This window comes from Cervus elaphus, chromosome 3, assembly GCF_910594005.1.
Source record: "Cervus elaphus chromosome 3, mCerEla1.1, whole genome shotgun sequence".
NCBI lineage: Eukaryota > Metazoa > Chordata > Mammalia > Artiodactyla > Cervidae > Cervus > Cervus elaphus.
In genome coordinates, this window is record NC_057817.1 from 30,364,546 (window position 1) to 30,392,303 (window position 27,758).

At 39.0% G+C, this 27,758-nt stretch overlaps 1 protein-coding gene, 2 long non-coding RNA genes and 1 pseudogene across 3 annotated transcripts in view; 2 read left to right on the top strand and 2 right to left on the bottom strand.

Annotated features, from left to right (window-relative positions):
- The window catches only part of LOC122682471, a 34,321-nt gene extending 24,887 nt beyond the window's left edge, over nucleotides 1-9,434 (bottom strand). The window contains exons 1-2 of the long non-coding RNA XR_006337390.1: nucleotides 9,311-9,434; nucleotides 834-938 (exon numbers count right to left, since the gene is read on the bottom strand). This is a non-coding gene — a long non-coding RNA (uncharacterized LOC122682471). The remainder of the gene's footprint in view (nucleotides 1-833; nucleotides 939-9,310) is intronic.
- On the top strand, nucleotides 9,214-13,626 carry LOC122682186 (tubulin alpha-1A chain). Its single transcript, XM_043885041.1, has 4 exons — nucleotides 9,214-9,557; nucleotides 11,572-11,794; nucleotides 11,938-12,086; nucleotides 12,436-13,626. Exons 1-4 carry the CDS (start codon nucleotides 9,555-9,557, stop codon nucleotides 13,414-13,416), a joined length of 1,356 nt encoding a protein of 451 aa, XP_043740976.1. The 5' UTR covers nucleotides 9,214-9,554; the 3' UTR covers nucleotides 13,417-13,626.
- Nucleotides 13,627-16,788: 3,162 nt separating this feature from the next.
- Nucleotides 16,789-26,459, bottom strand: LOC122682489. Its single transcript, XR_006337396.1, has 3 exons — nucleotides 24,310-26,459; nucleotides 17,903-17,974; nucleotides 16,789-16,838 (listed from the first exon to the last, which is right to left on the bottom strand). It is a non-coding gene; the product is annotated as an uncharacterized LOC122682489 (long non-coding RNA).
- On the top strand, nucleotides 19,184-19,956 carry LOC122682357 (annotated as a pseudogene).
- Nucleotides 26,460-27,758: the final 1,299 nt, after the last annotated feature.

Below are 27,758 nucleotides of genomic sequence, written 5' to 3' on the forward strand. Positions count from 1 at the left end.
ATCCTGATTTATCCATTATATAGAGTTAATTAAGACAAGGACTTGAGAGGAAAAGAGAAACACACACTTGGATGACTGGGGGAAGGGACCCTGGAGCTTCTTTTGATTGCTATTAAATCCCTGAAGCCAGTACACCATGGCAACGTTCCCAGTCTGCCACCTAATTTCCATCTGCTTTGAGTGAAAGGAGGGGCAAGTCTGAGGCAGTTCAATGTGCATTCTTGTGAGCATATGTAATTGGGGTTAATGAAATGCAACTAAATTATAAATTGTGTTTCATGGAAAACTGAGTTTATCCACTGTCTTTTATACTTCCTTCTCCTTCTCTTCTCAGGATGCCTTTGAGCCTCTTCCAAGTTTTGTCCCTTTTTCCAAATGTCAGATTTCATCAGTAGATGTGGGGAAACCACCTCTTCAATGTACCACAGCAAAATTACAAATTAAAATTTGTATATCAGTACATAAATATTATGTTTAAAAGAGTGGTTCAGTAAATAACTGAACATCAGTGAGTGACCTCAGAGCATAGCATTACAATACCAGAGGTATATTTTTCATATTATAGAGTACATGTACTTATTATGCTATTATGTTACAAGTTTTACTTCTGGAACAGAAATTCATTAATATTTATTTATCTCTGCTATACACACAAAAGTCCTCCCCAAAATAGATGAAACTCAGTTATCAGAATCACCACAGATAATTCTTACCATTGTTATCCAGAAAAAAACGATTATTTAGTAATAGTGCATTTGTTGACAAGAGGTTGAAAACGTGAATGTTAAGCTTTAAATAAAATTCTGAATTCAGACGTGGGGTCATATTCTTACCTAAACTTTTAACATTAAGATCTGGCCAAGGGGATACAGTAGATATTCCTTAAAGGCCATACTTAGCAAGAGTCAATTCACTCAATACATTGATCAGTGCTGAACCTGAAAATAAAGATAAATGTAAATTCAACATGTCAGCATAATCATGTTCATCTCCTTGCTTAAATTAAAATTTGAGGTGTATTTTTGTTGTAGAATTTAAGGGAAATTTACTTGTTTGAATTCATCCATTTACAATCAAATATGCCTGAGGGGGACTTCCCTGGTGGTACAGTAGTTTAAGAATCTGCCTGCCAATTCAAGGGACACGGGTTCTGTCCCTGGTCTGGGAAGATCCCACATGTCATGGGGCAACTAAGCCCATGTGCCACAACTACTGAGCAAATGTATCACAACTTCTGAAGCCTGAGCATCTAGAGCCTGTGCTCTGCAACAAGGAAGCCTCCGAAATGAGAACTCTGCACATCACAAAGAAGATTAAGCACAGTCAAAAATAATAAAGAAATAGGAAAAAAAATTCTTTAAACCTGCATGAGGGAGGCAGCATGAGGTGACAGGTATTTTCATTTCACAAAGGCTGCAGAGGCAGTGATGACGTGGTGTGAGACAGGGTACACCACAGCGGGATGAAGTGGGGAAATGGGACACTCTTCTTTGTGTCTGAAAGCTCCTGCACTGACCTCTCTCACAGCACTCAACTTAGTTTCCATCCTTGGGACCTTGAACTCTGGGCCAGAAAACACGTTTTGTCTTTCGTATCAAACCCTTGCTATATACTCATTTCCTGGTAGCCAAATCCAATGAACACTTTACTATCCTTATTAACAACCCCTCTACAGTATTTGATGTTACTCAGCACTCTATCAAGCTGTGGTCCTTCCTTTGTTTTTGTAACATCAATGTCTTCAGCTTTTTCTCTTCTTCATGGCCACTGCATCAGTGTTTCCTTTTCTGACACTTCTTTCTCTCAAAGTCCTTTCTTGTTTTTAATTTATTAAGTCTATTCCCAAATCTGGTAAGTCAACCTCCAAAATATCCCCCACATGTACACTTTTCTTGCAATGCAGATCGTTCCTTCTATCCCCATGGCTTTCAGCCTAAAGCCTGGATGACTGCAAGTGAAAGTGTTAGTCGCTCAGTCATGTCCGACTCTTTGTGACCCTACGGGCTGCAGCCCGCCAGGCTCCTCTGTCCATGGGATTCTCCAGGCAAGAATACAGGAGTGGGTTGCCATACCCTTCTCAAGGGGATCTTCCCAACCAAGGGATCAAACTGGGATCTCCTGCATTGCAGGCAGATTCTTTACGGTATGAAGTACAAATTAGTCTCCTTGTCTTTCATCTCAAATGCTTCCAATCCATTATGTGATAGATACATGATAAACTCTCACTGAATGACTACAGTGAAAGAGGATGAGGAATAACTCTCCCATACGCTGGTGGGAATGTACATAATCACAACCATTCTGGAAAAATCAGCATTTTTCTACTAAAGTGAACATATATTATCACCCTACAATTCCATTCCTAGGTATACAGCAGCAGAAATTTGTAAATATAATCACCCAAACACGTGTACAAGAATGCTAATAGCAATGCCATTTGTATTAGCAAAAAAATTGGAAACTAAGCAGATATTCATTAACATTGGGAAATACATGAGTAAATTACAGTATAATCATACAATGGGGTATTACATAGAAAGGAGAAAAATGTAAAGAATCTGCCTGTAATGCAGGAGACCTGTGTTTGATCCTTGAGTTGGGAAGATCCGCTGGAGAAGGGAATGGCAACCCACTGCAGTATTCTTGCCTGGAGAATTCCATGGACAGACCACAGGGTCGCAAAGACTCGGACATGACTGAGCGACTAACACTTTCACTAAGTAAATTTCACAAACATAATATTGAATAAAAGAACCCACATATAAAAGAGTATATTCCACATATACAAACTTGGAAAACAAGCAAACGAAATCTATTGTGCTAAGTCAGTGGGAATTACTAATAGTAGATAGTTTCAGGGTAGGGGAATAAGAAGGAGGCCTCCTAGGTAGTTCCGTTACTTGATCTACATAGTGGTTACACTAAGTAAATAGTAAGTTTGTAAAGATTCATCAAACTGTACATTGGTTGATGAATATTTATGTATGTATGTTATTCTTCAATAAAAAGTTCTCAAATAAAAGAATAAAAAAGGAAGTCTTTTCACCTGGTGAACATAACTGTACCTGAACTGTGTTGCCTATTTAGCAGCATAACTTGAAATTCTGGGTTACACCTGGAGAATTCTATTCTTATACCATACTACTGGCACATAATACTGTTGTCATTAGGTTCCAAATATACATCATCACCCCTCTAACGCTGACCTTTCTCTGAGCAGTGCCAACTGCAGATTCCCTGTGGCCTCTATGACTTCTTCACTTGATTCACCTACCATCTCAAACAGTGTAACATTCAACTTGTAAGATCACATTGACTGATGGGTCCTGCCCTCAATGGGCTTCCCCAGTGACTCAGCAGTAAAGAATCCACTTGCAATACAGAAGACTCAGGAGAGGTGAGTTCAATCCCTGGGTCGGGAAGATCCCCTTGAGGAGAGCATGGCAACCCATTCCAGTATTCTTGCCTGGAAAATCCCATGGACAAAGGAGTCTGGCAGTCTACAGTCCATGGGGTCGCAAAGAGTCAGACACAACTGAAGTGACTCAGCACGCACGCATCCTCAACACCCTCCTCAAAACACATACACAGGGACATCCCTGGTGGCCCAGAGGCTAAGACTCTGTGCTCCCAAAGCAGAGGACCCAGGTTTGATCCCTGCTCAGGGAACTAGATTCCACATGCTGCAACTACAAGATCCTGCATTACACAACTAAGACTTGGCTCAACCAAAATAAAATAGATAAATATTTTAAAAACACACACAAACGCATTTCCTGCTTAAACATGCATTTCTTTTCAACTTCCCTATTTCTGTAAAGAGCACAACTACCGTTTCATTCTCTTACGTCTCCAAGCTGAAAACTTCAAGGGTTAATGTTGACTCTTTCCTTTCTACCTCATGTCCAATCAATCACCACTGGGATTCATCCTTTGGGTGGTCTCTTCTATTATTCCTTTCTACCCATTCCCATGATGATTACAATGGTTTGACACACTCTGCTTAGGTTATTACAATAACCTTCTTATTGGTCCGCTTATCTGCAATCTCTTTCCCTACTCCACTAACCTGTCAGATTAATTTTACAGAAAGGCTGTTCCCTTCCCTTCATTCCTTTCTATGAGAATACGAAAGCTTCATGTTGTCTATGTGTGTGAACTCAGCCCAAACTCCTTCTTCAGACTGGGCTTCAAAATGCTTCATTAACTAACTCCACTCTCCCTATATAACACATCACCCACAATTCTCTTGCATGCCCTAATCGAGTAAATTTCTTTGCCCTCCCTTATACAGGTACCACATCATCATCATATTATGTCTTTGCTAATATTATTTTCCTTAAATATTATTTAAGTACTCACTCTACTCCTATCCCATTCAGTTAAAAGCCACTATTCCAAAAAAAGGTTTCCATGATAAACCATAGATCATAATATAAATACTTTTTCCTCTCTGAAATTTCTGTAACTTTCCATTCAAGGCAGTACAGAATAAATTCTATAGATAAAATTTGTTTTCAGCATTCATAATTTCCTCTTTTTATATATCCTTTAGAAATCATTTAAGAAATTTTCAAACATATGCAAAAGTAGAGAAAAATGTAATGAACTCCTTATACCCATTATTAAAATTCAGTAACTATCAAGATTTTTGCTACAATCTTTTATCTACCATGTTTCCCCTTTTTCTTTGCTGAAGTATTTTAAAGCAAATCTTAGACCTTATTCATTTAACCTACTACTCTTCTGCATGCATCTCTAAAAGTTATAGAAATTTTCTTGCATAATCATACTACCATTATCACACTTAATAAAATTAATAATAATTTGTTGCTATTATATAATAACTAGCCCATATTCAAATTTCCCTGGTTATCTCCATCATGTTTTACATTTGGTTTATTTGACTCAGGATCCAAACAACATCTGTTGTTATATGTAGTAGTTAAGTCTCCAAAAACTCTTCTAATCTAGAGCTGTCCCCCTTCCCCACCTTTTCCACCCATTCCACCCATTCCATCATTGACTTGTTGCAAAAACAAGATAATTTGTCCTGTAGAATATCCTATACTCTGCAGTTGTCTATGTTTTCCTTCTTGGGTTATCATCTGACTTGTTCCTCTAGCTCCTATATTTCCTATAAAAGGAAGTGGGCTCTAAAAGCTTAATTAGATTCAGCACAATTGTTTCTGATAGATGGCTTCACCAGTGATGCTGTGTACTTCCTATGGGATCACATCTTAGGTTCACGAGGTGTGACTGTCTCACTGTTAGTAATGCTGTGATTGACTAAGGAGTTCAGATGGCAACAGCCTATGCTTCTTTTAAAACATTCCCCACATTCCCCATCAATATTTTATTTTTCATCCACTGATACTCTTTTCCTGATCAAATTATTTTGCTAGAGGATGTAAAGGGTGATTACTCTAACTCTATTATTACTTCTATATTTACAAGCTGGCATTACTCTATAAAGAATGATTTTCTCTAATTAACGAGGATCATCTGGTTACCTTGAAATACTGGCAATGCAAGACAAATGCTCAATTCTTTGACTACATGCCAATGTATGGAGAATGGAGTTGGTGCCCTCATTATCTCCAATGGTGCAAAGATAACAGATTATTTTTAGTTCGCTTTTATCTTTTTTAATTTTTCTTTTGCTCTGTAGGGATATCTTTATGAACTCATGAGTTTGTACTGTTAAAATACTACATAGTTATAGTATGTTAACATACACAACTGTACACGTGACCTTATCAGTGATATGTATTACAATAAGACCACTCTAGCTATTATATGGAGACTGAACTAGACAGCAGTAGGAGTGACTGAAGGGGAAATAGAAGGGCACTGAGGTTGTCTGGGCAAGAGATGATATACTTATTAGAGTGGAGGCAATAGAGATGCAGAGAAAAGAATAATATTTGAGAGATATCTAGGAGATAGACTTACCAGGATTTAACTTATTCTATGGTGTTCAGAAAAGGAGGGGAAGATGTCAAGAGTAATCACTGTTTCTGATTTGAGAAACCAGATGCTTCTTTATTTACTGAGCAAGAGAAATTTGTAGGAGGTACATATTTGTGAGACGATAACTAGTTCAATTTGGGATATATGTGAGAAACCTAGCCAGAGACTGGAAGTTTACTATAAGATCTGGATCTAAAAGGAGATGTCAAGAAGCCATCGGCACACAGAAAGGATCTGCAGTCTTGGGAATGAACGCACTAACCATCCACCAGAGTAGGATCCACAGAATAAAATGAGGAAAAAGTCTAGGACCAAACCTTGAGGAGCTCCAATATTTAAAGATTAAAAGAAGAAGAAGAATCAGAAACTGAGAAGAAACAAAAAAATGTAGGAGGGAAACCCGGAAAATAGAGAATTTTGAAGCCAAAGGCACACAAAGTGTTTCAAGAAACAGATAACAGTCAACTGTGACAAAGCTTATCACAGGTCAACAAGAACCCAAAAGTGCCCAATGAATTTAGCAACAGAGAGGGCATTTGGTTTCAAGGAGTGGTGGGAGCAGAATCCAGACTGAAATGTATTTAGGGTTAAATAGGAGGTGAAGAAGTAGAAAAGAAAAAAAAAGTAGGAAAAAGAAGTGATAAATAACTCCCTTGTTTCCTACAGAAGTTATGATATTTGGGGCCATTCAATGAATTCTACAAGGCTCCTCCCCATACACACACAGAAACACATGCCATTCTTAAACTTATATACATGCACTTGTTTTATGTCTTTAATTGGAAGAATCTAGAGAAAAGACCTTTCTACTACCTCTGAATTCTCTACGCTATATAGGATGGTCCAAGGCTTATTGTAGACAGCAAGTAAATGCTTATTGAATAAAAAAGGAAAATGCTTTATTAAATACCTCTAAACTACTGACCATGAAAAGTTAACGAAAATATGCACAGAAAGAAATCGTTCATTTAATTCAACAAACATGTATAATAATGTCTACCATAAGCTAGGCAATTTGTCAAGGACTCAGATTCACATTGTAATGGAGGAGAGATGCAGACCATCAAATAAATAATTTAAATTTCACAAATACTATGAAAGAAAAATGTTTTATGCTAATTTTACTGTCAACAAGAAATAATACATTAGTTGAATATTTATACATGCGTGCTGATGTAAGTTAAAAAGTCAACAGTAAATATAAAAAAATGATCTAGTAAAAAAAATGTTTTCTGTTTCCTATAGTTTGCATGCTATTAAGCCAGATAATGAGGAACAAAAATAATAGATTATTATTTTCCCTCCTTTTCCATTTATATATTTAAGATTAACAGTGTTCATATATTTGATTTCTGACCTAGATCTTACTGTTACTTATGGCCAAGGGGAGGGAAAAAAAAAGCCACATTTCATGAATGGTTCTGAGATAGAATTACAAAGAATTAATTGCATGAACCCACCCCTCTTTTATTGAATCCTCTGTAAATTGCATAAAGAACGGAGGCTGTTGGGGAAATGACATATTTCTTTCATATTATAAAGAAAATTAAATTCAAAATGGTGTCTCTCATTCCAAAAAAGGAGATTTTTATACTGTATCATGGTCCAAAAGTGTGTGATTTATTTCATTATTAAATTTTTGAAAGAAGTATTTTCAATGAGCTACTTATTAATCCTTACACTTCCCTATGACATTTAATTCCTATTTTTGTTAAGTGTATCTCTGGGTTCAGAAAAAAACTTCAAGTCATCCTTAATCCTATGTCTTTACTGAAATATACTTCTACTTGCAAAAGGGATATATAAAGATAAGATAATAAAGACTATTTTTCCTATAAAATATGCAAGAAATAGATAAAATTAATTGTGTCGGGTCTTGTTTTTTTCTAGAGAACACTACTGCAGCAAATTTGAACAAGTAAAGCAGAGCTGGGGCTGGCAGGCTAGAAAAATCCATGGCTGCCACTGTCACACCACAACCTGCAGCAGCTGTCTCAAGTCCCTCCCTCCCACGCCCAAGCACTGCCTGCCAGCCCAGCAGGAATGAATGGATTCTGCAGAGCACTATAAATGGTGCTGCAGACCCTGAAAATCTCTTGCTAAAAGCCAAAAGGAAAAATTATCTGCCAAAATACATATTTTCAACTTCGGTGGCCATAACAAACCTCTTTACCTCTGAAATTTCATTAGCAACGTCAAATGATACCCAGTCCAGAGTCATATTCTGCATTGTACATCCTTGTTGATAATGGAAGCTTTCTGAATAGCAAAAGAATGTTACTGCAGTCCACTTCCTTAAGCAAAGCCTTTTGTCCCAAGCGGCAGTTGAGCAACCACCAAAGTCTCTGACTGAATAGCAGCTGTATGAGGCTGGCTACAATTCCCACAGTTGGAAGCTCAATCTTACAAGGAGAATTCACTGAATTCACATAAGATTTACATTTAAAAAAAAAATGCAGTTATTGAGCTGACATCTACACAGCTGTCTATGGGAGGAGACAATATTACAAAATGGTCTTCTTTTTTACACTATACAACTCTCTTCCTTTCTAATGTGGTGTCCCAATAATTTTTCTTTCCAGAAGAGAGAACAATGCAGAATGTAACTGAATGCACAGGTAGTACTAGCTTCTAAACTCAATTCTCTCTCCTTGTATTTTCTCAATTCTTTATTAGAAAAGATTATTCATTTTAAGGAACAATACAATACATAAAATACATTAACAAAGACTTCTGGAATATTTCTAGTAGAGTTAGTATGTTCATTAGATCTGAATTATCTTCATGTTAGAACTACTTGTGTGCTTCCATATTTAGTATGATTGTTCTTTTCATCTACTGTTTTTGTTTAGCTATGAGGGAGAGGGTGGCAAAAGCAGGTCTGAAAAAAAATTACTTGAACCTGAGAAACCATTTTGGATGGTTATTGAATAATTTTTTAATTAAAAAAAAACCACATTTACCCAAGTCATTTTAAGCATCATTCCCATCTTCTCTTCTATTTTATTTTTAAAGCATTTGAGATGCTGAATCTTCACCGAATGTGGGTTTAGAACACTTTGAGGGAGAAGCAGAAAGTAATTTTCCATTAAAATATTTCATCTCAAATTCTGCGATTAAATGTTGGGGGAAAAACCTTACATAGATTTTAACTGCAGTTTGAGATTCAAACAGTATAAAATCACCCAACTCCAGTTCTCTTTCCCTCCCTCCCCTCACCCCTTCCCAACCCCACCCCATAATGGATGCTCGGCTGACTGTTTTTGCTCGGTCTCTTTGTCTAAAGGATGCAAGCAGTCTATGGATGCTAGGGGAAAAGGGGTGGGGGAGAGATTACCTCATCCCATGTCGCTTGCACCAATCACCACTCTTCTGTCGTGGCTCCTCTGGGCAGATTGAGGGGTCTGGACCAACAGGAAAAGGCCCCAGCCCATCCCCATGGTGACCGAGTTGTATATAGGGAGCCGCAGACGCCCATGTGCCGCAGGTTCTCTTACATCGACCGCCTAAGAGTCGCGCTGTAAGAAGTAACAACCTCTTCTCCTCTCCGCCATCTGCTCGGCAGCCGCAAAACAGCAACTATGGTAAGAGTGTCTCCTCCGGCTCTTCGTGACCCTGGGTGGGGTCAGCCTCCCCAGGGTCTCCTTGGAAAATCTTAAAACCTTTGTCCTTTACCACTCGTTTGGGTAAGAGTAGCTTTACGCTTTATTTGCGAGGTTTAGCTTTGTCTGCCCGGGATCCTTGAGCCCGGCCTCCGCCGCAGTGCGGGGTGCAGGAGCCCCGCCACGACTGCGTCCAGGGCGCGGCTGAGCCGTGAGGGGGAACAAAGGCGGCGCCTAGGGAGGTTTTGTTATCCGAGCCCCTGGCAGCCGCGTGCAGCAGCCCATCTGTCGGTCATGAAAAGGGCTGGGGCAGGCAGGGCGGTCTTGGCGTCGCCTGCTCGGCGCCCGTGTGCGCACGATAGTCGTGTGACTCCGAGAGGCCCTTCCTCGCGTTGTTCCCCGGGGACAGGGAGGGGAGTCGTCGGTCGAAAAGACGGGAGTCGGTGGGTGTAACTGGGAAGAAGACTCGGGGAGAGAAGGAAAGGGATAAAGCGGAGCCTGAGGTTAGTATTAAAAAAGGATCCCTCGCCAGTTCGTTGGCGTTTTAGAAAGACACCCATGTATTAACAGGGAAAATGGTTAGTTTCTGTGGCGGCCGGCGTCGAGGCGGCGCAGGGGCGGAGTTGTTTGTTTCTGCTGCTTTGGCCTTGGAGCCGCTGGGCGGGGTTCGTCCTCACTAAGCCTCCTCTGTCAGAAAGACTTTTAACAAGCCTTTCATCTTTGCAGAACCGTAGGTGGTAAAAGGTTTTTCATTCACTGTCAAAAGTTACTTTTTTTTTTCCCCTTGAGGAGCAAAGTCACAGTTCACATGACAATCCCTTTAATGTCTGGTCTGGGGCCGCCCCGCCCTGGCAGACTCCTGTGTGTCTGTCTTGGTCGCACGTTTAGCGAGAGAAAAAGCCGATTTTGTGAGCCAGGGTGCTCTAATGCGGAGGACCCAGGGAAACGCCCTTCCCCGCCCCCATTTGTCAGTGACTAGACAATGGACAGACAAAGGAAGCTGTAACCGTAAAGGCTACGGAGGGGACACTCTCTACTGAATGTAATGAGTATGAATATTCTGTGGTGGGTACGAAATTTCAGAATGAAAACATTATTTTGTAGTTTTATATAAATATTTCATTATTCTTTCACTGGGCTTTAAGCTTGGTAGCTTTTCATGTTCTATTTATTTCTAGTTTAGGAACTGTTGTGTTAAAGATACTAATAATTTTTCAGTTTTTTGCAGTGGTGAAGATTCTGGGAAAACTTTTAAATAATGAAAATGCTGCAGACAAAGAAGACTTATACTCTTGTGCAGCTGTCTTTTGTTCTAGTGCATCTTCATTAATTCATTTCAATTTAGGCATATGGTCCCAGGCTGGGTCAGAAGAGGAAAGCTGGCAGATAGCACAATGAGATCATGTAGGCAGATGCTGGAAATAGAGCTTGCTCTGTTAAATAATGTAGCAGACAGTACAGGCTGGCACCAGGCACAGCAAATGCAGCAATGCAGGGGACAGTCCTTGTTTAGCTTCTAACCCCCTAATACTGATGGATTCTGCAGATAGACTGCAGAAGGGTGTGGCTTCTAGCCTCAGCTGCAGTACAGATGTCCATATTGAAATACCAAGTCCTATCAGAAGAAATGTTCATCTTTAAAGGTGAAGGAGGCAATAATAATGATTCCAATTAACTAGTGACTGAATTTACTTCACTTTACAAAAATTTTGTGCTTGACTTTTTTAAATATGAAAAATCTTCTTTCCAAGTATGGCTGTTGGAACAGTCGGCTTGCACCATGTGCTTAACAGTGCAGCCTTATTATTCAGACCACACCCATCTGCAGCATTTGTAGCAGGTGCTTTTTAACTGTTTCTATTATGTTATGGATATGACGACCTCAAATAAATTTGAAGAATACTTGTATATTACTAGAAATAGTTTTGGAAATTTACTGAAAATTGAAAATGCTAATATAACTAATTTTACAATTTTTTTCTTTTCCTTCCCACAGCGTGAGTGCATCTCCATCCACGTTGGCCAGGCTGGTGTCCAGATCGGCAATGCCTGCTGGGAGCTCTACTGTCTGGAACATGGCATCCAGCCTGATGGCCAGATGCCAAGTGACAAGACTATTGGGGGAGGAGACGACTCCTTCAACACCTTCTTCAGTGAGACGGGCGCTGGCAAGCATGTGCCCAGGGCAGTGTTTGTAGACCTGGAACCCACAGTCATTGGTGAGTTGACCTCAGTAGCTTCAATGAGAATCCTGGGGGTCTGGGACAGGAGGTGTGTCCTGTGGGCCCCACTGATACCCTGGGGTGGAGCAGACCTATGTGAGTTGTTAGTGATGGGTGGCTGCTTCATTTTCCTTTTCCAGATGAGGTTCGCACTGGCACCTACCGCCAGCTCTTCCACCCTGAGCAGCTCATCACAGGCAAAGAAGATGCTGCCAATAACTATGCCCGAGGTCACTACACCATTGGCAAGGAGATCATTGACCTCGTCTTGGACCGAATTCGGAAACTGGTATGCTTATTCTCAAGAATAAAGTAAATTGATGAACCTAAGGGAGATATTTGAAATATGCTCTTTTTTTTTCCAAACACAACTGAAATGCATTAGTGAGGTTAATTATTCCTTTATAGTTTTTTAAAAGTTCAATTAAAATATGGACTATTTGATGTCTTTTGATAAATATTCATGAAGATATTTTTAATAAAGAAATGCTGAGTAATTGAAGGAAGGTCTACATTTCAAAAGTTTCTGTCAAAATGCAATCTAATTCTTTGGAATTAATATGAAAAGTGAAAATCTTTACCATGATGACATCACAAAGAGCAATAACTATGTTTTCTCTATTCCTCTTTTTTAACAGGCTGACCAGTGCACGGGTCTTCAGGGCTTCCTGGTTTTCCACAGCTTTGGTGGGGGAACCGGTTCTGGGTTCACCTCCCTGCTGATGGAACGTCTCTCTGTCGATTATGGCAAGAAGTCCAAGCTGGAGTTCTCCATTTACCCAGCCCCCCAGGTTTCCACAGCTGTCGTTGAGCCCTACAACTCCATCCTCACCACCCACACCACCCTGGAGCACTCTGATTGTGCCTTCATGGTAGACAATGAGGCCATCTATGACATCTGTCGTAGAAACCTCGACATTGAGCGCCCAACATATACTAACCTGAATAGGTTAATAGGTCAAATTGTGTCCTCCATCACAGCTTCCCTGAGGTTTGATGGAGCCCTGAATGTGGATCTGACAGAGTTCCAGACCAACCTGGTGCCCTATCCCCGCATCCACTTCCCTCTGGCCACATATGCCCCTGTCATCTCTGCTGAGAAAGCCTACCATGAACAGCTTTCTGTAGCAGAGATTACCAATGCTTGCTTTGAGCCAGCCAACCAGATGGTGAAATGTGACCCTCGCCATGGTAAATACATGGCCTGCTGCCTGTTGTACCGTGGTGATGTGGTTCCCAAAGATGTCAATGCTGCCATTGCCACCATCAAGACCAAGCGTACCATCCAGTTTGTGGACTGGTGCCCCACTGGCTTCAAGGTTGGCATTAATTACCAGCCTCCCACTGTGGTACCTGGTGGAGACCTGGCCAAAGTACAGCGAGCTGTGTGCATGCTGAGCAACACCACAGCCATCGCTGAGGCCTGGGCTCGCCTGGACCACAAGTTTGACCTGATGTATGCCAAGCGTGCCTTTGTTCACTGGTACGTGGGTGAGGGCATGGAGGAAGGAGAGTTTTCTGAGGCCCGTGAGGACATGGCTGCCCTTGAGAAGGATTATGAGGAGGTTGGTGTGGATTCTGTGGAAGGAGAGGGAGAGGAAGAAGGAGAGGAATACTAAAGTTAAAACGTCACAAAGGTGCTGCTTACAGGGAAGCTTATTCTGTTTCAAACATTGAAAAGTTGTGGTCTGATCAGTTAATTTGTATGTAGCAGTGTATACACTCATATACAATTACTGACCTATGCTTTAAAACATGATGCTTTGTTACAGACCCAAGCTATCCATTTCTCTGATGGGTTTGAATAAAGTATTCCCTGTCTTAAATGAGCTCAGTCTTGTGTTTTCTATTCAGGTGTCTGGAAATTTTCATCTATTCAGTACACTGAGAAGAAAGAATAACTATTGACTGTGGTTTATACATATTCTACACAGCAACTTGGTTTTTAATTTTAAATTGTCCTAGTATATTATAAAACAAAATATAAAATACGTATCTAAAAATTATCATTAGATGTAAATCAACTGTACTTCTACTTTAAAAATTGGTTTTTTAAAAAAGTAAAGAATAGAGTTAGGGTCATGCTCCCCCGTGCGCACACCCGAGTCCTTTGTTTCATACTTAGGACTCGGGTAGTTAGGCTCGGAGAATTGTAGAAGGGGTCTGCATAATTTTTGGAGGTCTTGTTAGATAAACAAGACCAACATAAAAAAAAAAAAAAAAGTAAAGAATACCATTAGATAACATCCATGCTACTCTTAAGTTTTGACACCATTATAATAGTTAAATTCCTGGTTCTTTGAGAATTTATATCTAATGCACAACTAAAATCTGGTTGCTGAGTCTCATGCAACTAAACAGATAAAATAGTGAATATTCCAAATGCATCATCAGGGCTTATAAGCCTATTTTCATGGGCCTCACCTTGGCAAGTGTCTAGTGCCATCATGCTTCCTCTGCCCTGGGTTCTAAAAAGATGTCTGCTCTCTCCAAGCAGTTTCTTACTATACCAGACCTAGTTCTTTACTTTCTTCTCTCCAAACTTATTTTCAGCTGAATATCACATTGGAAAAGCCTGATACACTTATTCACTCTAGTATTAATTATATATCTGAACTTTAACTCTCAAAGGGTTTTCTTATTTTAATATGAGCCAATAACTTCAAAAGAGAACTCATAGTGTAATTGTAGGCAACAGCCAACATGGTGAAAGAAATAGTTTTGGACTAAGGACTTCAGCAATAGAGGTCAGCTGCCAGTCCAACTGAAAGGCTAAGAATCCAGGAACAGCAAGTTGTCTTGGGCCATCTTGTTACCTTGTTCTGGGATAATACCCAGTGATGATGAGATGATTTTCTGGTATTAAGTACCTATTTAATCTATTTTTTTCTTTGGCACTGCAAACTAGAGGGTGTAATAGTATTGTGGTACTATAATCAGTTTAGTGTAAGTTAATAGAAATAAAACTAAGAAATAAGATCAACTAATTTGAAAGTCAGTTCAGTATTCCTTAGCCGGTTTTCTTTTTTCTTCATTTATTTTTATTAGTTGGAGGCTAATTACTAAACAATATTGTAGTGGTTTTTGCCATACATGGATTTACATGTGTTCCCCATCCTGAACCCCCCTCCCACCCCTTTTTTAAAAAAATATTTATCTGTTTGGCTGTGTGGGTTTTAGTGTGACACTCGAGATCTCCGATCTTCGTTATGGATGCAGGATTTTTAATTGCATGGGGGATCTTTAGTGAATTCATAGTTGAAGCATGTGGGATCTAGTTCCCTGATCAGGGATCGAACACTAGGTCCCCTGTATTGCAAGTGCAGAGTCTTAGCTACTGAACCAAGAGTGGAGCTCTGCTCAGCAGTTTTAACTAAAGCTAATGAAACAGATCTAATGCACAAAAGTAAAAGGATTTGCTCATTCAGATAAAAAACTAGCATGGAAAGGAGATCAGATGTCAGCATTTAATTTACAGTCCCAGCATATAACAAAATTGATACACGGTAGATGTACAATGGTCATTGGCTGGAAGAGTAAAGTGTAAGATAAAATAGGAACAAATATAAAAATCATAGAGTTAAAAGCCCTATGATCTTAATCTCAATCGTAAATATCAGAACCAGGACATTTTAGAGAAATGACTGATTCCAAGTCTGGAGCACGAAATACACAAGTTCAACCTCAATTTTTTTTCTCATTCCAGAAAGCAAGGAAAATATAAAAGACCAAAGTCAAACCAAAAAGACACAGGAGTCAATTGAAGAGGCTCTCACTGATGATACAATGTATTGAAAACTATAGTGACCGCAATGGATTTAACCATACAAAATTTGTTAAAATCCATGAGCTCATTATAGTTTTTGTTTATCTTAAAAAAATTAATGTAAGAAATTACTAAAAACATTGAATAGAATTACCATATGATCCAGAAATTCCATTTCTGAGTAAATACCCAAAGGAATTGAAAGCAAGGACACAGATATTTGTACACCCATGCTTACAGCAGCATTATTCACAACAGCCAAAAGGTGGAAGCAGCCCTAATAGTCATGAATTGATGAATGAACAAAATATAACATACAGGCAATGGAATATTATTCAGTCTTAGAGAAGGAAATTTTGACACATGCTATAACATGAATGAATTTTGAGTACATTATGCATAAGCCAGACACACAAAAAAACAAATATTGGTACTTTCCTGGTGGCGCAGTGAATAAGAATCCACCTGTTAATGCAGGGAACACAGGTCTGGGCCCTGAAGGATCCCACATGCCACGGAGCAACTAAGCCTGTGTGCCACAACTGCTGAGTCCGAGCTCTAGAGCCAGAGAGCTGCAACTACTAAAGCCTGCTTGCCTAGAGATGGTGATCTGCAACAAGAGAAGCCACTGCAATGAGAAGCCACATGAAGAGTAGCTCCCACTCACTACAACTAGAGAAAGCCCACATGCAGCAATGAAAACCCAGCACAGCCAAAAATATTTTTTTTTCTTTTTTTTTTTTCAAAAATATTTTTTTTAAGCAAGTATTGTCTCATTCCACTAATGAGGTAACTAGAATGGTCAAATTCATAGAGACAGAAAATAGAATAGGAATTCCCAGGGCATGGGGGGAGCATATAAAGGGAAGTTACTGTTTAAAGGATACACTGTTTCATCTGTTTGGAATGATGAATAGTGGTGATGGTTGCACAACAGTGTGAATGTACTTAATGCTACAACTTCAACTGGACATTTAAAATAGGTTAAAATGTAAGCAACAGGGATATATTGTATAGCACAGAGAAATATAGCCATTATTTCATAATAACTTTTATTTTTATTGAAGTGTAGTTGAATGCCAAAGAATTGATGACTTCAAACTGTGGTGCTGGAGAGGACTCCTCAAAGTCCCTTGGACAGCAAGGATATCAAACTAGTCAATCCTAAGGGAGATCAACCCTGAACATTCACTAGAAGGACTGATACTGAAGGTGAAGCTCCAGTATTTTGGTCATATGATGTGAATAGACGACTCATTGGAAAAGTCCCTGATGCTGGGAAAGATTGAAGGCAGAAGGAGAAGAGGGCATCAGAGAAAAAGATGGCTGGATGGCATCACCAGATGCTATGAACATGAACTTGGGCAAACCCTGAGAGATGGTTAGGGACAGGGAGGCCTGGCATGCTGCAGTCCATGGGATCACAAAGAGTCAGACATGACTGGGCAACTGAACAACAAAAACAACACAGTTGACATAATATTTTGTAATAACTTTAAATGAAGTATAATCTATAAAAATATTGAATTTCTATATTGTACACCTAAAACTTCTATAATATTGTAAATCACCTATATTTCAGTTTTTTTTAAAAGTCAAAATAGTACATTTTATGTTTGTAATATCTTGCCACGATTAAACAAACAAACAATGGAAGCATAAACCAAAACAAATTTTTTTAATTACCTGTAAGGGAAAGGAATATGGTCTAGCTAGTCTTCTTTGAAAGTATTTGTTGTATCATTTGACTGTAGAAACATGTAACTGTATTATGTATTATACAAATGAATTAAATCAAGGTGGAAAAAATATCTACCAATCAAAAGCAAAGTGAAACAAATCAATCTAACCAAGTATGAAGTTGGTGGCTTATTTATAAACTGGAGGATTATTTCAAGTGACTTTAAATCATAGTATTTTGGGAATTTCCTGGTCGTTCAGTGGTTAGAACTCCATGTTCTCACTGCTAAGGGCCCAGGGTTCAATACCTGGTTTGGGGGACCTAAAATCCCACACACTGCAGGGGGTGGCCAGAAAAAAAGAAATACTTTGATTGTATATCCATAGTAAGTATACAGTCTAAGGAAGAAAAGGAACTCCAAAAAAACACCTGCTCTCAGTAATCATATTTCTATTAATAATATTGATATTGTTATTTAGAAAGTATTATATACCAAAATAAATAATTAATTAATGTTTTAGTAAACAAAAATCTTAAAAGTTATTACAATTATATGACATATGTTCAAGAAAGTAGAGATACAGAAAAGACTTCTAGAGATGAAAAATATATCTGAGATTTCAAAAAAAATAGTAAATGGGATAAACAGAGAACTTACCTCGTGGGCCAATGGTTAAGATTCTGAGCTTCACTGTAGGAGGCAGGTGTGGGGAAATGAAGATCCCACATACTACAGTGTGACAAAAAAAAGAAAAGCTGAACAGTAGATTAAACACCACAGAAGAAAAGGTCAATGAATTGAAGACATAACAATAAAAAATATCCAAAATGAAACAGAACAACAAAAATAGAGGGAAAAAATGAACAATAAATATGGATGTTAATTAGCAGGAGCACACTGAAGATGACTCAGCATTTTTAAACATTTTGAAACCATCAAGAAGGAGATTTTAAACCTTTTGCTTTTATATTTTCTCAATTACAAACTACTTTTAACATAAACCACAATGCTATAAATAAATTGAAAATAAATTTTATAAATTTATAAGGAAATACTTTTAATATTAGAATTTAAATAACTTTAAAACACTTTGTTTTGTTTATTTTTATATACTATTTATTTTAATTAATTTTCCTTTTTTTTTGCCATGAGGATTGTTGGCTCTTAGTTCCCCAACCAGGGATTGAACCCCCAGAGAACTCTGTTTTACTTTATTTTTAATTGTGGGAAAACACACATAGAATAAAATTTACTATCTTAACCATTTTTTAAGTATACAGTTCAGTAGTGTAAAGTGTATTCACAGTTATGCAACCAATCTCTTGAATTCTTTTCATCTTGCAAAACTAAAATTCCATACCCATTAAATAATTCCCACTCCACCCTCCCCCAGCCTCTGGCAACAACTGTAATAGAAAAGAACAAATCTGGACCATATTGGACCTGTTTCTTTTACTTTAACCTTTGTATTCTACTACTTTTGCTATAAGTTAAAAATGTCATGGGAATTCCCTGGCTGTCCAGTGATTAGGACTCTGCTTTCATTGCGGAGGGCACAGGTTCAAACCCTGGTCAGGGAACTAAGATCCCATAAACTGTGCCATGTGGCAAATAAACAATGTTGCCTATATCCTGAAATAGACACAATAGCCCATCCTCAAGGCTCTGACTTTTAAAGATATAGATCTTTTCTATTCATCTAGAGATAAAAAGTTTCAGAACAAAATATACAAATAGCTCATACAGCTCAATGACAAAAAACAAACTAACCCAACTGAGCCTGCAGGGGCTTGAGCACCTCCTCTGCTGACAACCTGGGATCTGGGAGTGGAGTGGGAGTCTGAGCTCAGGCTCAGGTGGCCCCTGGGGAGATTCCTCCCGCTGTGCGCCCAGGCTGGCAGCAAGGCAGCACAGGCTGCCCAAGGCTGGTAGCCCCTACCCCAATCCACGCCACTGCAGTAGCAGCCCAACCCCTTTGGGTCTGGAAACTGGGGCAAAGGGTGGGAGGTCCACACCTGCGGCCCCCAGCAGGGACTGTGACCCATGCTCCCCACTCAGGATGCAGTGCCCAGGCTTCCTCCTCCTTGCCCTCCTCACTCTGCTGGTGCTCACCTCAGAGGTGGCCAAAAAGAAAGACAACGTGAAGATGGAAGGCCCAGGGAGCGAGTGCATGGAGTGGACCTGGAGGCTCTGCATCCTCAGCGGCAAAGACTGTGGTGTCAGTTGCTGCCAGAGCACCTATAGGGCCCAGACTCTGTGCATCTGGTGTCAGGTGCCCGGATGCACTGGAAGAAGGAAGGAAGAGTTTGGAGCCGACTGCAAGTACAAGTTTGAGACCTTGCGGGGCATGTGATTGGAGCATGGGCACTAAAGCCCGCCACCCTGAAGGAGGCACAGTACCATGCCAAGTGCCATTAGACCATCCATGTGACCAAGTCCTGCACTCCCAAGACCAAAGCCAAGGCCAAAGTCACGAAAGTGAAGGAAAAGGGCTAGCGGCCAGGCCTGGATGCAAAAAAGCCCCTGGATTTACTGGGAGCTCCGGCCCACACCCTCCCTCCACAGGCCCAAGATGTAACCCATCAGCGCCTTTTGCCTCCTAGTAAGCTTTATCAAATCATGCCCTGCTTCTTCCCTTCGCTCACCCACACCCACCCCAAGTGCTCAAAATGGGGAGGGACAAGGGATTCTGGGCAGCTTGCACATCCCCCAAAGGGATCTGATTCCCCTGGACCCACTTCTCTTTCCCTAGTGATGAAACATTAGGGTTTTCAATATCTTTTGGCTATTGTGAATAATGCTGTCATGAACATGGGTATATAAACATCTCTTTCAGACCCTGGCTTTCAGTTTTTTTAGTTTTATACCCAGAAGTGGAGTTGTTGGATCATAATATATGGTAACTCTATGTATGATTTTTTTTTTTTTGAGGCGTCCCCAACTATTTTCCAAAGAGACCAAACCATTTTCCCACCAACAGTGTATAAAGTTTCCAATTTCTATATATCCTTGCCAACACTTGTTATTTTCTGGTTTGGTTTTTTTATTCCCCCCCAGGAATTGAACCCAGGCCACAGCAGTGAAAGTATGGAATCCTTACTACTAGACCACCAGAGAACTCCCCTTGTTTTTCTTTTTTTATAGTAGCCATTCTAGTGAGTGTTAGGTGGTACTTCATTCTGGCTTTGATTTGCATTTCCCAAAAGATTACTGATGCTGAGTATCTTTTAATGTACTTATTGATTATTTGGATATCTTCTTTGGAGAAATGTTTATTCAAAATCCTTTGCTTACTTTTAAATTGGGTTGTTAATATTAAAACACGTTTATCTAGCTATTTAATCTATGAGGTTACAACAAACTTGAGAAAATCAAAATTTAAAAATTGACAGCAAAAAGAATATTTATCTTGAGACATCATATAAATTTTACAATTACCCTGTATGTGACAATTTCTTCATATTAAAAAGTAAAATAATAACAATAGTGGTTATGGTGCTCATCTTATCCTTTTCTCTGTCTTGAATTGGATGTTATTCTTGGCCTTGAAATAACACATCTTATAATTTTTTAAATCAAATGTATGGAAAGGACATATCTCAATGCAAGAACTTCTATATTATTTATACAATGTTAAGAATTTTTGTCAGAATGGATATTAAATTTTATTAAATGTATTTCCAGTAATATTTGGAGACTGACATGATTTTTCTCTTTCAGCACATTGTAATGAATTACTCTAAAAGCTTTTCTAATGCTGAGTCATTGGTGCATTTCCAGTACAAAACACTTGATCATGGTGAGTATTCATTTTTCTAATGTGATACCAGATTCTATTTGATGATGTCAGTTTTCACTCCCACCAGCATTATATTATTTTTAGTATAAGTTCACCAGAGTCCTGAGAATGGGCTGAAGCTAAAATATTTTCTCCCTGAGTTTTTACCAGTCTCATCTTGTGCCACTAAGCCTTGAGTGGTGTTTCCAATTGTCCTCCTTCCGGGGAGGGGTGAGGGGGGATTTTGCAGCTCCTTAACTGAAAAGAAGGTCTGTGTGTGAGCATCTTTCACACTCATACACTGTCCTCTATTATCTTTTTATTTAGGTTGGGAGTGTGGAAGGTGGTGGGTCGGAGAAGGAGGGATGGGAAGGCTTCACTGTCTTTGAAATGAAAGTTTGCTTTCACTTTCTTCTATTGTCTCTGAGAGCTTTGGATCTGGAGGCTTGACCACCAGGCCATTGGCTGCCTGAGTGTAAAGCCTAAAGATGGTAGATGATCCCTAAGTCACAGACTTTTTCTCTCTGGAGAACTGCCTTCTTCAGAGAGGACAATAGGAGAATATGAATTGGCTATTAGTTTCTGAATTTTGCCAAATAAAGCAGAATCTAAGAAGAAAAAAAAACATTTTAGTCATATTATATACTTTTCAATAGACTGTACCTCACCATAGTAGGCATGATGTCAGCTGTCAGTTTTTCATATATGCCCTTTATCAGATTAAATTTTCTTTCTGTTCCTAGTCTGCTGATGATTTTTTTTTATAAATGGATACTGGATTTTGTCAAATCTTTTTCTGCATGCATCTACTGAAATGATCAAGTGAGTTTTTTTCTTTTGTCTTACTATTAATAATACCGTGAACTAGGTTCATTGCCTTTTGAATATGAAACCAAACCTGCATTTCTGGGATACACTATACTTGGTTTATATTTTAAAGCTGAGATACTTAACCTAGGACTCTGACAAACATAGACACTTCATAGGTGGTTCTCATGGGTTGATGAACTCCCTGATGTTTTATGCAAAATTCTGTGTGAATATGCTAATGGTAGATTGTCACTAAAGATAGTCACTAACCATTTATCCCATCCCTGTTGGTACATGCTATGTCTCCCATCAAGAGGTGGAGTCTAAGCTCGCTCACTCTAAAGTCCACAAGTCACAACTACTGAGCCTGTGTGCTGCAACTACTGAAGCCTGTGCACCCTAGAGCCCATTCACAGCAACAAAGAGTAGCCCTTGCCTGCAGCAACTAGAGAAAGCCTCTGCAAAGCAATGAAGACCCACTGCAGTCAAAAATAAATAAATAAATAAAAAGATCAAGGATTAGTTACATAGGGCCCAGTGAGCTGATGAATACAGTTGTAAATTAAAAAAAAAAAAAGGTGGAGTCTATTCCTCTCCGCTTATAACTCAGTCGGACTTATGACTGCTTTGACTAATAGAATGTGACAGAAGAGAAGCTATGACAGATCTAGGTCAAGCCCTTAAGAAGTCTGGCAGCTTGTTTTTGTTCAGAGAGGTCATGTGGAAAAAAAACAGGACACTCCATCCAACAGCAAACATAAAGATCCCAAACATGGGAATGTGACCATCCTAGGCAGTCCAGCCCCTGCTAAAATCCCAGCTGGATGCAACTATTACATGAGTTAGCCAGATGATACCATGTGGAACAGAACTGTCCATAACTCAGTTAATCATAGGAAATAATAAGTGATTTTTACTTTAAATTAACAAGTTTTGCGGTAGTTTGTTACACAGCAATAGATATCTGAAACAGTGCTTACCCACACATCTGGAGAGAAAACATAGTTTTTATTAGATCCTCCAAAACAGTTAAAACCACTAGAGAAACGAAAGAGTGAATATTCTTTAGGAAACACCTGATAATTTTTTTTTCAGTGTTTTTGATAGATATTAGCAGCAATGTGCTTAAGATTATAATCTTTTGCCCTGTATTAGTAGATGATAACTACTGAATTTGGCAATTAAATGAAAGGTCATATGCTTTACAATCTAATGCAACTGACAACCTAAGGTGAAAAGTGAGAAAATTTATGGGACCATCCCTCCTATATTCCGAAACAAGTTCAAGGGCTATTTTAAAATTCTTCAAAACTTCTTACCAAAAAACATACATGTGAACATATGGAATAATACACACAAAAATTATATGCAGAGGAATGAACAAAAGCAAACCAAATGAACCAAAGTTTTATATCATAAAGTATAGTAAAAATATGTTTGCATACATAAAACAACTGAATGTATTCAACTGTAATCATAACTAGTGTACCCACGGTGGGAAGTGAGTGTGATCTGAAACTGAGCTATAACCTACCTGGATAGAATCTGGGTAAAAACTGACTGAGACATAGGGCATGGTTTCCATCTAATAACTGAGATGGGATAGAGAAGAGGGTTAGAAGGAGAATGGTAATATTGTAGACAACTAGTTCCTATCAAATAACAGGCATAATGCATCAGAAGGGTGCAAGATAATATGGCAAAGAGAAGCTGCTGCTGTTGCTGCTTAGTCATTCAGTCATGTCCGACTCTTTGTGACCCCACGGACCTTAGCCTGCCAGGCTCCTCTGTCCAAGGGATTCTCCAGGCAAGAATACTGGAGTGGGTTACCATTTCCTTCTCCAGGGGATCTTCCCAACCCAGGGACCAAACCCGGGTCTCTGGCATTGCCAGCAGATTCTTTATCACTGAGCCACCAGGGGAGAAGCTAACCCTAGAAAAAGGAACTTGAAAAGATCAGGCAAGGTACCCAGAGAGTTCAAAGAGAATACATCAGGGACCCAGGCAAGGCTTGCTAGGCAGACTATCTGGCTCCTGTGTTAGGCATTATTTAGGAAAACAACAGCTAAATATTTCATCAAGTGTCCAGGATACTGAGAAGGCCAAGACATCCAAGGTCTGACCTACAGATGAAAGACAAACCCAGGATTCTGGGTGGTGTTCATAGAAATCCTTGCCACAGCATATCATAGAAGGAATGACACAGCCCAGTGACAATATACAAGAGAACATATCAAATGAGTTAATACTGGAACTCATGGGGAAACCTTTGATGAAGCAAACAACAGAAAACAAGAACCAAAGAAGCTGATCAATTGTAATGCCATACTAGAAAGACTAGAGCAACAAGCAGATGAGGAGATGAAGTAAGTGTCAGAAATATGAGTACAGCCAGGATGGGTTCTACTAGAAAAGATTTCTCATGAGGTTTTAGTCATGCTGTCGGCCAGGGCTGCAGTCTAATTTGAAGACTCACCTGAGGGAGGATTCTTTTCCAAGCTCACTCCATGGTTGTTGGCAGAGTTTAGTATCTGGACAGCTGTTCACTTGAGGGCATCAGTTCCTTGCTGCCTCTTGGCTAGAGACCTCCTGCATGCAGTTTCCTGACACATGGACCTCTTCAAAGGGCAGCATAACATGGCAATTGGCTTCCCTCAGAGTAAGTGAGCAAGAGAGCAAAAGAGAAAAAAAAAGAGAAAGAGAGTAAAAAAGAGCCGTCAAAGTAGAACACAAAGTCTTTTTCCAACCTAATCTCAGAAACAACACCTTATTACTTTTGCCGTAGTCTGTTAGGAGTGAATCACTAGGTCCAGCCTATAGTCAAGGGGAAAACATTACATAAGGACATGACTCCTAGAAGGAGGGGTACAATGTGGAACCCACCGTAGAAGTTGTGTATTATATTATGCAGCTCTAAAAACTCTATCTCTATATTTAATTGTCACATATGTCAAATTTCTGATAGGGAGGATTTGACTGGACCAGTTTGGGTTAGGATTTCTCCTGTGGGTCAGTTAGCCTTGGCTAGATGGGGCAAGATCATGTAATAATTTTTATTATTGTTAGAGATTTCTAGAGAATAGGAAATTGTTGAAGGCTTGTTAGTTAAATGAAAGCTTGTTACAAAGATACACTATCAAGTTATTATTACAACTATATAAAAACTAAAAAGATTACTTGAGATTTAGTATTGGGAAATCAAGCTAAGGAATGTTTTCACTCAGTCTCATTGATGATTGGCTTATTCTCTAGAGCTAAAGGGAGACAGTGAGCCATCATTTTATCACCTGCAGATACAATTTAATGGGACAATTTAGACACATCTTGCCTGAGTCAAATTAGAGACTGAGAATTATGAGGGAAGTACTGGGGGAAAGACTAAAGAAAACAGTAAATATGGCAGAAATAAGACCAACAAGAGAAGAAATTCCTAAGGAAAAATTCACTTGTTGCCCTTAAAAGTCAAGGCATCTCAAAAGTAAATAAAACCTAAACTTTGCTGACTTTGACTCAGTGTTTACATAAAGGCAAATAACTTAAGGTAGGCTCGGCTCTGAGTATCATTGTCTTGCATCAGTTGTCTTATTTTTAAAGTTATTCTGTAGGGAGTTCTGCTCTCAGTAAGGGTGCAGTTTCTTGCATATCAATTCTACAGCAAAAAACAACTGGAAAACATGAACAAAATTTAAAATTGAAACAATCTATTTGTAGATATCAAAACGGGACCAAGGCAGCAAGGACTTGAGGGGTTAAAATCTCAGACAGAAAAGGAGTTTGAAGAGATAAGCCTAACATTCAGTGTTTCTTTTCCTTTTAAGGAATTACTGATTCAAAAGTAGTAACAAGAGGTTGAGAAGGTGAGCAGAAAGCAGTAGCTAAGTGGCTGAGAAACTAAACTGGTCTTCCTATAGTCTTACAGAGCTTTCAGGGAAAAACCTGGAAGTTCAGGACCTAATAAGATAGAGGCACCCAGGCAACCACTCCTTACTTTTAGTTGAAACCCTCAAAGGCCTAAACCAAAGGAGAGGCCAGCTCCTATAAATGCTAAAGTTCAACTTCTCATCACAAAATCCCTGATTAGATTAAAATAGTCAGAGGCAAAAGCAAACCCCTGCAAGAAGACTATACCATCCACAGCCTCAAATTATCTCTTTGTGAGAATGCTAAGTCACGTCAGTTATGTTCAACTCTTTGTGACCCCATGGACTGTAGCCTGCCAGGCTCCTCTGTCCATGGGATTCTCCAGGCAAGAATACTGGAGTGGGTTGCCATTTCCTACTCCAGGAGATCTTCTTGACCCAGGGATTGAACCTGAATCTCTTGTGTCTCCTGCATTGGTAGGCAGATTCTTTACCACTGTGCCAACCACCATGAATAGGTTTGATAAATTAAATGACAAGACAGACAAATTCAGTAGAGGAAACTGTATGAAATATAGAATGGAAATTCTAGAACTGAAAAATAATCACATTTAAGAATTCAACAGGGCTTGTAACAGCACACTGCACACAAAGGTGAAAGTCACTTAGTCTTGTCCCACTCTCTGCAACCCCATGGACTATACAGTCCATGGAATTGTCCAAGCCAGAATACTGGCATAGGTAGCCTTTCCCTTCTCCAGGAGATCTTCCCAATCCAGGGATCAAACCCAGGTTTCCCACACTGCAGGCAGATTCTTTACCAGCTGAGCCACAAGGGAAGCCCAAGAATACTGAAGTGGCACACAAATGAAAGGTAATTAGTGAATTAGAAGCAGGTGAGAAAAACCAGACTGAAGCTTAAGAGATTAAAAAAAGAAAAAGAATGAGAACTCCCTGGTGGCCCAGTAGTTAGGAATCCTTGCTTCCACTGCAGGAGGCCCAAGTTCGATCCCTGGTTGGGGAACTAAGAGCCTGCAAGCCACACTGCAGGGCCTGAAAAAAAAAGAAAAGAAAATACAGGGGAAAAAGCATAAAATACATTAAGAGACACTAAAAACAAAAAACAAACAAAACTAACACAGATACAACTAGAGATACAGAAGACAAGAAAAAAACAATGGGATAGGAATATTATTTGAAGGAAAAAAATGGCCAAAAATGCTCAAAACTAATGAAAGTCACAAATAAGAGATCCTATGAAATCAAGCAGGATAAATACAAAGAAAAGCACAGTTAGGTATATCATAATGTAGTTGTGAAACCAAAGATAAAGAAAAAATCTTTAAAAAATGGAGAGGAGCAGTTAGGAGTGAGACACATCTTCAAAGGAACAACAGTTGACTATCAGTTGGCTTCTCAATAGTGATGAAAGTCAAAGATAATGGAATGACACACTGTGTTGTAAGATAATAACTGCCAAGCTAGAACTCTAAACTCAATAAAAAATACCTTTCAAAAATAAAGTAAAAATAAAAATTAAATATATCTTCAGACAAACAAAAACTGAAGAGAACTCACCACTTGGCATACTTGTATTAAAGGAATACTAAAGGGAATTCTTCAAGCAAAAGAAAAATAATCCTAAATGAAAACACAGATATGCAAGAAGAAATTTAGCAATAAAAAGGGTAAATAAGAATGTAAATCCTAATGTGTAATGAGCTGACATTTAAGGATATATGAGAACAGGTAAAAGTAAAGAATTTACAGAAAGAAAAGCTATGGTTGTTCAAGAAAACAACTTGCAGATGAATTAAAGGATAGAATATTTACTTTTGAGATCTGAATTGTGGCTGGAAAATTAAGCAGAACTATCACAAAGCAAAGAACTGAAATATAAACAGAAATCATGATAGAAAACACAAGACTTAGAGGATAGATCCTGGAGACCTAATAAGCAAATAATGGTAGTTCCAGAAGAGAAAAGAGAACAGATGGCAATACTTTAAAAAAACACTATAACTTGCTGGATATAAAAGTCAACTACATTTTTATATATCAAAAA